The 13,415-nt window shown below is 34.4% G+C and overlaps 1 protein-coding gene across 1 annotated transcript in view; it reads right to left on the minus strand.

The window, feature by feature from the left end:
- Window positions 1–2,337: 2,337 nt before the first annotated feature.
- The window catches only part of LOC306854082 (neuronal tyrosine-phosphorylated phosphoinositide-3-kinase adapter 2-like), a gene marked incomplete at both ends in the record, with an annotated part of 36,918 nt that continues 25,840 nt past the window's right edge, over window positions 2,338–13,415 (minus strand). Inside the window, 3 exons of the mRNA XM_079391885.1 lie at window positions 2,338–2,568; window positions 5,925–6,046; window positions 6,121–6,279. Of these exons, the coding sequence (XP_079248011.1) occupies window positions 2,338–2,568; window positions 5,925–6,046; window positions 6,121–6,279 (512 nt within the window). The remainder of the gene's footprint in view (window positions 2,569–5,924; window positions 6,047–6,120; window positions 6,280–13,415) is intronic.

Raw genomic sequence — 13,415 nt, forward strand, 5'->3', positions numbered from 1 at the left:
TTGATGACAGACATTTGAATATAACACTATAAAGTGCTGCAGGGATGATGTATTTTGTTGGCTAATCCAGATGTTTGCATCACCTTGGTTCCATCAACAAAAAGCCAGTAGGATTTTTCCATTGACTTTTGGATAACAGCATAAAATAAATGACTAACATGACATACTTCACAAAAGAACACAACATTTATGAATTTTGAAGCCTAAATACAAATGTCAGCTACCGAAAACGTTTTCAATCTTGATTTAAATTCTGCAAGTTGAAAAGTTTGAGTTGGAATAGTTTGCAAGATTTTACGTATAAACACAACAAGGCTGTAGAAGCAGGTGAGTTTTCCTGCAATTTGTTAGCAATCACCTTATTCAAGACACTTAAAATCTTTTTTCACGAGTTCACCTGCCCATTCAGCCCTGCCAGATAATGGTAAACCAACTTGGCTTGCTGTCCGCGAAGGAGGCTCAAACCCTAGGCTCGGCTCGAGCGCTGAAGGATTGGAGGGCAAAAAAGAGAGGAATTTAGAGGAGGAGAAGGGGTGGTGGAGGGATGCCAGAAGAATTGTTTCTGGAACGGCTCTCCCCTTCAGCTCTCCCCTTGTAAAAAAGTAATGTACTTTGTATTTAGTAAATGTATTTCAAACACATTTTAGTATATTTGTCACTAGGGTCTATTTCCTTCTTAAATACTGAGATTTGTTACTACCACAATTAAAGGGATAGTTCACCCAAAAATGTTCACCCATAATTTACTCCAAACAGTTGACGGTAGCCATCAACTTCCATGGTATTTTTTTCTATACTGTGGAAGTCAGTGGCTACCGTCAACTGTTTGGTTACCAACATTCTTCAAAATATCATCTTTTGTGCTCAACAGAAGAAACTCATATAGGTTTGGAACAACTTAAGGGTTACTAAGTGATGACAGAATTTTCACTTTGAGTGAACTCTTCCTTTAAGAAACCAATCGCTTCCAAAGCGTTAGCCATGCATTTGTTTGTATACTTGCATTTAGTATGTTTCTTGACCCAAAATGTTTGATCTGATTCCAGACATACACAAAGAAATGCATTTACTCTCCTGCCATGATAAACCTGTGCTTGACTTGCTAGTGGGCAAACTCTTATGATAACTACTTCACATATAGTCAAGTGTGCTTGAATGCACCAGCATGGCTCTTTGATTGTGTAGTGAAGCCATGGATGGAGCCTTGATGCACAGTATCTGATCAGAGTAAATGATGGCCTAGTCTTTTCTTTCTGAGCCTTTTCAGTATGATATTGCCTGCCCTTGACTCATGTCGCAGTGATATATGAGCATGTAAACTGACAGTATGTCTGCATAGTGCTTCATAAAAGGACAGTGTCTGTATTTCAGATACTATCTGACATGGTAGAAGACAAGATTTATGAATTTTCACCATCCAGTCCCTGACCATGTGCAATCCTTATGAACATACGTGAACCGTCCATGCTAATTTTGTACCAGTTGTATTATGTGTATGACTGTCATGTAGCTGTTAAAGTTGAACATTCAAGAAAGTGAACAGCACCAAATGTTAGGCCATAAAGCAGCTGATATTAGTGTGTGTTTTTGAGTTACAGTGCTCACAATTGAATGCACCAGCTGACCTCGCAAAACAGAAAGTGCCCTCGCGGTTTATCTGACCGTACGCTCAATATCTGACTAACTGCCCGATCTGTACTATAATAACCCAGTTATCTCATAATCCAATCCAACCTAATATCTCAAAGTCCAGCCGATCGCCTTCAAGTCCAACCCAGAAGTCATAGGAACAACAACCTGACACCTCACGATCCGACATTTAAAATACAGACACCAAAAAATATAGCATTTTCAAATAAACTCTCCATATGAAAAACAGACAATGAACAAAAGCGCTGTCCATGCCATATAACCAAATGCATAGGCATCAAAAACATGTTTTCTCAATGGAATTACTGCACATATTTCATCACACATTATAGATGTTTTCCCCAGACACACGAATGAGTGCCAAATATAGAAACACCCCAAAAAAGGATATAAAATAAATAGAAATACCTTTTCGAAGAGGACAAATATCATCTCATGGGTAAAAGTGTACTATTTTCACTCTTTGATCTCAATTCGAGAGTTCCTCTTTATAAAACCGCTAATCATATTTTATATTAAGACAGTTATCTCCAATATAAAAATATCAAATGTAAACAGCGATAGGAAACCAGGGAGTTTTGATAATCCTTCACTGTGCATTTTGCTTAGTCCCACTTCCTGCTAGCTGTCAATCAATATTTGGACACGCCCCCTCAGTCTCCATGGCTGTAGTTCGCTGGTCACTCTTTATATAGCAGTGTCCCAGAAGACAGTGGTTTGGGTAGAGTATGGAGGGGGCCCGTATTTCTTGCCCCCATTGGTCTTCTTCCAGCTGGGCAGGATGGGCATGCTGTCCTGCTTGCACAGGGCTTTGTCTGATGGTCTCTGTCTGGCTTTTATCTCCTTGCACAGGTGACGTTTCTTCTCGATCGTCTCCATCATGGTGCTGTCCCCACATGCCCAGGGCATTGGGGGCATCTAATGGGTGGCAAGGGTGAGACAATGTTGGTGCATGCAGCGCTGCCTTTAATTTTGTAGCCCTTATATTTTTTTAAGGGTGAAGGCGTTCACAGTGTTCTTTAATAATAAAGGATGTGTTTAATAATTCATGTCCTCTTATAAAGTCAGAGCAGTCAGAATGTATTGCCGTTCAGTTTAATGCTCTCTCTCACACACACACACACACACACACACACACACAATATCTTAATAATGTACACACATATTAAATTGCCCATGCACCTGTACAAGCACAAATTAAAACAATTTTATAGGCAACACAAAATCTTATGAGCACACACTATAGCTCTGTTTCAATACCTTCTAAGACAGCATTCTAAATGTCATGTAACCAATAAGTGAGTGATTTGGGAACACTCTATATAGGCAGCAAGTCTGTGTCATTCTAATAGCACTTCTTATGTGAAGCACATTTATATTTAGGGTTATTATAGTTAACTAAAACTAAAACCATAAAAACTATTTCATTACATAAAATTAAAATAAAAAATACATAATTTTTTTTTCAGCTAGTTACCAACTTTTCTCATATTTGTTTAGTTTAACAGAGTAAATAACGATAAAAATAAAACAGAAATATTAAAAAACAAACAAAAAAAAGGACAAAATGACTAAAACTTTAACTGAAAATTAAGATAAAAACAAAATATAAACAAATTCTAAATATTGTTAAAAAAATTATGACAGTTTATTTCAGCAGAGTTTAATGTTAACATGTTGCTAAGCTAACAAAGTGATAATCTAGTAAATTTACTTTCAGTAAAATACATTTTTAATTACTATTTGAGACAGTGTTGTTATTGTTCAAATATTAAAAATCACTGAGTAATTGGAAAAAAGCTGAAATAAAAATAAATATTACATGGAAAAACGAGCCTGGTCTCATGAAAATGCGTATAAATAGTACGCCAAATAAAAACGAAAACTCGTGGTATTGATATGCAAAGATGGACTTTGGCGTTCATGATACGCACATGTTTGGCATGCATATAACACGCAGTTTTCACATGCATATGATACGCATCTACCCCACAACCCTAAACCTACCCATCGCGTAGCATATACATGCCAAAGTCCATTTTTGCATATCAATACCACGGGTTTCTGTTTTTATTTGGTGTACTATTTATACGCACTTTCGTGAGATCGGGTGGAAAAACTGCTTTGAAATGTTGAATGAAGAAATGTTGCTTTGTCAATTTACTGAAATAAGTTTAAGTTGAAGTAATACTATTATTAAAACTGAAATAAAAATAAATGGATGCTTTTTATAGAAATATAAATCAAATGAAAAAGAAAAAGAAAAGAAAAAAAATTACTAAAATGTAAACTAAACTTAAAATATAAAAATAAAAGCTATATTAATAAATACTATATTTGTGTATAAATAATACTAAAATAACACAGATTTGAAATTACTTATAAGGATACATGTAATACTGCCTTAAAGTTTGGCTAAAGCAAGGTTTTAGGAGGCAGCATAGTAATAAAATTAGGTTTTGCCAACTAGGTTTTGTAACAGAGCACATACTTCAAACATGCGCACACACACACACACACATACACATACAGTACACACACGTTTGTGCTTTTGAAAAAGGAAGCAGCAGACAGACACAGGAAGTACAGTGGACGCGGAGAAGGAGAAGACATGATTTTGACAAGGTTTTATTTTTTTGTTTTGTTTGGGTTAGTTTTATCCCTCGATTTTTAGGTTTATTTGGGTTAGTTCAATTACAGTCGCTAACAATCAAACACACAAACTGGGGAGTGAGAGTAGATCAGACAACATACTAAATGTGTTTTATGTTTATATTCTGAGTGAGTAATTGTGTGTACGTCATATCTGTTTTGTATGGTATATTACTGTGTTCCTATAAAAGAGTGGGTGTTTTCTCATCAGCTTTTATCAGTTGTGATATAAAGAGTGTGTTTTGGTGAGTTTGTGTAGTGAGCTGTGTAACTGACTCCCCAGTCTCTGTGAAAGTGACGTGGAAAACATAATCATTATTACAGGATTTTTGTACATAATACAATAGCTCTAAAGACCTGCTCAAATAAGGCTACACAGACAAACAGGAGAGAGCATTTGACATGTGACACTGATATAAATGCCATGTCTGGATACATATATACACACATCAAACAGCCGTTGGATTAAATTTACCCGTTGAATAGAAAATGCTGAACTTTTAATTTAAAGTGGCACTTTACTTACAGCTCTTTCTTTTAAAGTAAACATCACAAAACTTCCATAGGTTTGAGGTCAGTAAGATTTTTTAATTGATTAATTGATACTTTTAATTTATGCAAATAAGATTGCTATTTCAAATAAATGCTGTTCTTTTGAACTTTCTATTGCCAAAGAATCCTGAATAAAATCAGCGTATTAGAATGATTTCTGAAGGATCATGTGATCTGCTGAAAATTCAGCTTTGCCATCACAGAAATAAATTACATCTTAAAATATATTAAAAAAAAATTTAAATTGTAATAAAATGTCACAATGTTTTACTGTATGCAGTCTTGGTGACTATGTATTATTTTGTTTTCTTGGAGCTGTATGCATTAACACATTACTTACAGAATAAAATAATTTCAATTAAATATGTTAATCATTTGACAGCCTTAATATAAGTATATATGCATTGAATATATTGCGCTTATTTATGGCTGTTTTGTCCATTTTCTGAATGATTTACAAGCAGTTCCAAAGCTCATATTGTCATATTTCAATCAACTTTCAATCATATGGTGTTTGATTTGGATTGAGGCTCCAGTTTTTCCAGTTGCATGGCATTAACAGCTGTCTTTGATGTCTGTACATCTGAGGAACTCAACCACAACGTCTGAAACATTGTGATAGAGACCGAACAGATTGAGGATGCTGCAGGTCGAGAGTAAAGCTGTCCACCGCCGCTCTGAAGAGGTTCTCATTCAGATTCAGATCAGTTGACCCTTCTCTCAAGTGCTTAAACTGTCTGCTGTATAAAAACCCTGATTGTAGATCTCTTGGCATAAACTCACAGAGGACAAATTAAATGTGAGAGCCTCTTCAGAGCATGATGGGAAGGCAGCCCTGATCTGGACCAAACACAAACAACACACACATACGCATCTACATAGACAGACAATGAACACCGTGAGCCAAACGAAGCACACGGCAGCGGAAGCAGCAGACAGAATAGGATATACACGCAGCCGTGGGATCAAAGGTCAAAGACATGAAGGTATTGCCGACAGACACGGAGACAGGAACCGAACTCCACATGCATGCCATCTCTCGCTCATTCTGAGGAATAAGGGGGTTGTACCTGGAACGGGGTCCCGCACGGATGGGCGGAGGCGTCAGAGGCGTGTCTTTGGGGCGTTCCCACAGGGGACGGGACTCCTGATGTGGATGCGGAGCGACCGAGTTTACACCCGGCTTTTGTTTCTAAAATGAAAGAGAATATGTTAAATAAGTATCTAAAATAAACATCCTTATTTGTTTTTATGGCTAGGATGCACCTCCAAGCATGGTGGTTGGGCTGATAGAGGAGCGGCCGAACCGACTGGGCGTGGCTGTGGGTGTGGCTGATTGTCCTGTGGGCGTTTCCCAATCCTGTGATTTCGGAGAAGAGCTACGAAGGGCTCTATCCCTGCTGTCACTTCTGCCTTTACTTTCACCTAGAAGAGAGAAAAAGAGGTAGAGATTTAAGTACGCAGTATAAGTCTCCAGCTCTCTATTCTTATGAGAATGATTTTGCAGTTTCACGCATGAGTGATTTGATTTGTAATAGTGCTGTAGTACCTATATATTATCCCTAGGTGTCACAAAAAGTGTCACTATCTTATTGCTATCTCTGCAGTATTCAGTATGTATGTTGTGCAAAGTGTGTTTAGAATTTCTGCATGCATGAAATAACTGGATAACATTTTTCAAAAGTATGCAGTATACAACAGTTCAATTCCCAAATTGATAAACCAAAGATAATATCAACAGTAATTAAAAAAAACATAATAAATGTTATGTTAGATTTAATTGATCAGACTGCTAAAACATTTTATACTCCTAATATATATTTAAAAAAATATATACATTGCATATATAAATAAATAAAGTTAAAGTTTGTTAATAAAATAAAAGGACACCATTTGCTATTATAAACATGAAATAAATGTCAACAATGTACTGTAGCATGCTACTATTTAGACTAGTTCACATACTATACTAAGGAAAAAACTAAATATATATATATATGTATATATATATATATATATATATATATGTATATATATATATATATATATATATATATATATATATATATATATATATATATATATATATATATATATATATATATATATATATATATATGTGTGTGTGTGTGTGTGTATATATGTATATATGTATATAATTTAACATAAATATGCAAGGTTTAAATTACAGTTGCTTGTGTAATAAACTTGGTTAGTATTGAAAAAATATAAAAAAAAATAACAATAGAAGACGTTTACTTATGCTCAAACTTGACATTTCTTTGTTTTTACCATCCATTCTTTCCTCTTTCATACAGTAAATCCCTTTATCTCTTTATTTTTTTCATTCCATCTCTCTCTTTCACAGGGGATCCATTAGCAGTCACATTCATCACGTCTTTCACCGGCTCTGCCGACATTAGGGAAATTGCTTTACTAACAGATGAAAGCTTTTCAATTATTTCAGCTGGCAAGAGTATCTGAATGTGTGTCCGTATTGTCCATATGGACATGTGCTTAGCTATATCGTCTGACACTTATGGATGTAGGAATTGAAGGTGACATTAGCATATGTCATCAGTGTGTGTATGTGTGTGTGTTTTTGCATGTGTGTGTGTGTGTGTGTGTTTATGTGTGGCAACTGAAGCCTTATGCTAATAAAAGGCATGAGCTACTTCAGTTCATTTCAGTTCATGCAGCATTGCATAGGTTTGGGAAACAGAATTGTGCCATGCTGTTTCATAGCGATTGCATCTTAAATTCATTCACTTCAGGAATAGGTCTCTTTTCATAAACACAGCACCTCTTCTTAGATTTGTGAACTGTAAACTGGTTCTATTGAAAAAAAGAAACTAGAAAACTAACTGGCATTGATTCTTATGAACCGGCTCTTTTTAGTCAGTCAAAGACATACAGTATGGTGCAACCAGAGTAGTCCGAAACCTCAACGAATAATTTTTATGAGCCTAATCTTTTTAGTGAATCATAAACATACAGCATGGCACAACCAGTGTTGTCTGATTTCCAAATTAATGACTTTTGTCAGCCATTCTTTTTAGTGAGTCATAAAGAATAACAGAATCCACAACCAGTGTAGTCAGATATTTGAATTATTGACTCTTATGGGTCATTCTTTTTTAGTGAATCAAAAAACATACAGTACCGAGCAACTAGTGTAGTCCAATGCCCTAATGAATGACTCTTACTAGTTTATACAGCTTACAACTCCCTGTGAGATTTATTTCAGTTTTTTCTTATGACAATGCAAATTTAAAGATATTATATATATTATTTATTTTGTCAGTATTTTTTTCACATCAAATTCATTATATATAGCTTATTTTGCATTCTGGTCTCAGATTAGCTACTCGAAAACCTTATTTACCGTACTTTATCTCTCTGGAAACACACTCTCTCTCACACACACACACACACACTGTCTGGCCACGTCTGTTGAAATCCCATTAGTCTGTGGTGTCCTGCTCCATTAGTCTACATTTAATTAGTGTCCACTGTTATTAGCGTTGGCCGCTAATGCTAAGACTGCGACAAATTTATCATATTTACTTATTAACATGCACACGGTCAATGCCTGGATATAGTCTGTCTGTGTGTGTGTGTATGTGAATGTGAGTCCATTAGCAGAGGGAATTGTAGGTGTATGTTGGCAGGACTGTGTTCTTGTCAGTGTTCACAGGGTCAGGTTGTTCTACAAGGCTTTTCAGCAAACAGCAGCCAACATAGAAACATGTTCTCCTCATCCAGTTAAAATGAAATGCCATGCCAAATATCTTTTGGCACTCAGAGGTAATGGACACAAACAAGACCACTGAAACAAGACTAAAAGGCACAGCAGGAGACCAACAAGAGACAGGTTGTAGTTTATCTCCAGGGTCAGTTCTCATTTAGGGATCTAAAGATCAGCCGCCGATTGCACCAAACCTCTTTTAGCGATCATTTGTTTATAATTACAACTAAGAGATTTCTCAGCGTAAGGGATTTGTTGCAATCAGGCAAAGATGGGGAGAAACAAATGAGTATGGAGGCCAGTTTCAGTCACAGAGTAAAAGATAAAAAGCAAGCTAATTGTGTGATTAAATTTTAAAATAAGATATAAAATCTCAATGTGGGATTTAAAGTTGCGTTAAAGAAGTTTAAAGCCCCATTGCAAGATATAAAGTCACATTGTGGGATATAAACTCGCAATTATGAGAAAACAAAGTAGCATTTCCGACAAAGTTACCACTGGGAGGAATAAAGTTTTTTATTTTATCAGTTCGTTTTTACACTGAGGTTGAAAATGGCTTATGTAGATGAGACTGAAACCACTACTAGGACAAGTAGCTCTGAAAGTGATAGAAAGTGATATGGAGATATGGAATTAAAAGAAATTGAAAATCTGCAAAAGCACAGGCACAATTATGCATAATTATACATAGTATATGAACAATTAACTGTTCATAGAGTTTCTACAATATGTATTATGTCAACATGCAGTGGTGGAGATCTTGTGAAGCACATCTGAAGTTCATTTAATGCAGGTACTCCACTAACATTTCTGAGAACTCTGCTCAACATTATATATATATATATATATATATATATATATATATATATATATATATATATATATATATATATATATATATATATATATATATATATATATATATACTGTGTGTATATATATATACTGTGTGTATATATATATACTGTGTGTATATATATATATATATATATATATATATATATATATATATATATATATATATACTGTGTGTATATATATATACTGTGTGTATATATATATATATATATATATATATATATATATATACTGTGTGTATATATATATACTGTGTGTATATATATATACTGTGTGTATATATATATACTGTGTGTATATATATATATATATATATATATATATACTGTGTGTGTGTATATATATATATATATATATATATATATATATATATATATATATATATATATATATATATATATATATAATACATTTATGTTTTTAGAATTCTTTTTATATTATTCTATTTATATATTTGTTGTATTAAATATATTTTTTTCTTCAATACATATCTTTTTGTAATATATTTATATTTATACAGTCGTGCCAGAATTATTGGCACCCTTGGTAAATATGATCAAAGAAGGCTCTGAAAATAAACCTGCATTATTATCCTTTTGATCTTTTTTTTTTTTTTTAATCCCTAAAATCTAACCTTTCATTGAACTAAAACAATTGAAAATGGGGGGAAATATCATTATGAAATAAATGTTTTTTTTTTCTCAAATACACGTTGGACACAATTATTGGCACCCCTAGAAATTCTTATGAGTAAAATATCTCTGAAGTATATTCCCATTCATATTCACAATTTTGAGCACTCCAGGGTGATTATGAACATGAAATTATCCAGCCATGGCTTCCTGTTTCACAGAAATATAAATAGGAGTGAAAACAAAGCCCAAATTCCCTTAATCATCCATCACAATGAGAAAAACCAAAGAATATATTTCTGATGTGCAGTAAAAGATAATTGAGCTTCACAAATTAGTGAAGTGGCTTTTAGAAAAATCCCATTTCCACCATCAGGGCAATAATTAAGAATTTCCAATCAACAGAAAATGTTACAAAACTGCCTGGAAGAGGACATGTGTCTATATCGTCCTAATGCACGGTGAGAAGGAGAGTTCGAGAGGGTAAAGACTCTCCAAGGACCACAGCTGGAGAATTGCAGAAAATAGTTTAATCTTGGGGTCAGAAAACCTTAAAAAAAATTTGTCAAACAGTACCTACATCACCATATGTTGTTTGGGAGGGTTTCAAGAAGAATTCTCCTAGTATCAGTCACCTTTCGTGTGTGTCATGTGTTCCCGCCTCTTGTGTCCATATTTGGTTTGTTTCCTGTCCTTGTTAAATGTGATTATTAGTTAATTCTTGTCCAGCCGTATTCGTCTCATTATCTATGATTTACCTGTGTATTTATAATCCTGTCTATTCGGTTTGATTTCGTCTGGTCTACTTGTTACTCCCCGGTGTTCCTGTCTGTATCAGCCTTGCCTTGCATTGATGTCTTCAGTAAAGACTGTTATTTTGCGTTACATCCTCGTCTGTGTGTTCCTTGCTCCTCCCTGCTGTGTGCACCATGACACCTAGCTCATCCAAAAACAATCTCCAGCATATTCAGTTGTCAGACACGACTGGAACTTCAAATGGGACTGGCTTCTATGGTCAAATGAAACCTAAAAAATTTGCTTTTTAGCAGCAAACACTCAAGATGGGTTTGGTGAACACAGGGATAAAAATTACCCCATGTGTACAATGAAATATACCGCTGTATTTTTGATGTTGTGGGCCTGTATTTCTGCTGGAGGTCCTGGACATCTTGCTAAGACACATGGCATCACTGATTCTATCAAATACCAACAGATAAAAAATCAACAAGTGACTGACTCTGTTAGAAATCTTATAATGGGCCATGTTTGGCTCTTCCAACCGGACAATAATCCAAACACAAACCTCAAAAACAAACAAAAAAATAGGTCACTGGGCACAAAACCAAGCTTCTGCTATGGCCATTCCAGTCCTCTGACCTGAACCATGTAGAAAATGAGTGAGGTGAACTAAAGAGAAGAAGCACCATCATGAAGCTGGGAATCTAAAGGGTCTGGAGTGATTTTGGATGAAAGAATGGTCTCTGATCTCTTGTCAGGTGTTCTCTAACCTCATCAGGAATTATAGAATAATTTAGAGCTGTTAAACTGGCAAATTGAGGTTTCAAAAAGTATTGAATAAAAGGGTGCCGTTAATTGTGGCCAATGTGTACAAGAGAAAAACATTTATTTCATAATGATATTTCCCCCCCATTTTAAATTATTATTATCCAATGAAAGGTTAGATTTTTGTGATTTATTTAAATATAAGATCAAAAGGATTTACAATGCAGATTAATTTTCACAGCCTTCTTTGATCATATTTACCAAGGGTGCCAATAATTCTGAACATGGCTGTATATACAACTCTCTCTCTCTCTCTCTCTCTAAACAGAGGGGTGCTTTGAAACTACCAGAATTAAATTGTCATAATGGAAACTATAACATTATATGTAAGTATTTTGTTGCACTGGAGTCAGTTTGTCTCCGTTTAATGGCACATTCTTGGAAGATCCTGATCAGAATTTCTTCTCAATCATATTCTCTGTTTTCAGCCTGACTGCTAACCTGATCTGCCATTATGTTCATGTTACTCAGATCAGCTCTCTATATCACAGCAAGGCACAATGTAAGCACTACTGTGCCTCTAAATTATGCTAATATATGCCATCCTCAGAGCCATAATGATGAGGAAATATATTAAATGCGTAGGATCATTATTAGTATATGCTAATGTAGCCTTAGAGTATGTGAAGTTACTCAGACACTTATTCAGGAAACGCACTATTGAATTTAAATACAGCTGCATACATTAAGGTGTAGCAAGAGACTGCTGTCTGTTAAGTCATATTTAGAGCTATTTATGGGCACAATAAAAACAAACTCGTATCACATTTAAATTAGACTGATCTTTAAAACAGATTAATGCACAAACACTATTGTGTGCCACTTGACACTGGCACGTGTTCAGACTCTGTATGTCTTTCTGGCGCCGAATGGTGTCATGCTGAGTTGTAGTAGAATTCCCTAACAGGATTTGGACCGGCATAACTGCCCTGAACAGGAAGAGCTCAGTCATTGATTGTTTTATCCCTATAGGGTGGATCTGAAAATGCCCAATTACAGCCCAAGTGTGAAGTTTAAGTAGTGACCTTCAATATGGGATCTGTAGAGAAGAAGGTTTATTTTATTTTTTCAAACCTAGCATAGAAACAAAGGGCTTTTTGAATAAGGTCAAATAGGCTATAATATTATTGGCTTAATATTTTAATATAAAATATTAAGCCAATAATAAATATATATATATATATATATATATATATATATATATATATATATATATATATATATATACCGTATATAAATAAAGATATAAAGAATTAAAACTTTTATTCAGCAAGGACACATTCAATTGATTAAAAGTGACAGTAAATACATTTATAATATTACAAAAATAAAAAATCTGTTTCAAATAAATGATGTTCGTTTGAACTTCCAATTCATCATAGAATCCTGAAAATGTTTACATTATAAAAGAAAAAAAAATTCAGCATTAAAAATAATAAGAATGATTCAAATAAGCATTTTAGGATGATTTCTGAAAGATTATGTGACACTGAAGACTGAAATGCCTGCTCAAAATTCAGCTTTGCCATCACAGGAATAAATGATTCTTTAATTTATTAAAATATATTACAATATATTAAAAACATTCTGTAATAATGCAGCATTCGCAAGGCTTTTAACTCACAAGACTAAATCTGAATACATCAGAAATGGATGAGTGAATTCTGATCATAATCTCACATGTGGCCACAGCCGTGTTTCTTAGCAGACTGATGTTGAGCTGTAAATGAAAATGAGATACTGGTGTGTTTTGGATCACT

This window comes from Barbus barbus (genome assembly GCF_936440315.1).
Source record: "Barbus barbus genome assembly, chromosome: 34".
NCBI classification, from domain to species: Eukaryota; Metazoa; Chordata; class Actinopteri; order Cypriniformes; family Cyprinidae; genus Barbus; species Barbus barbus.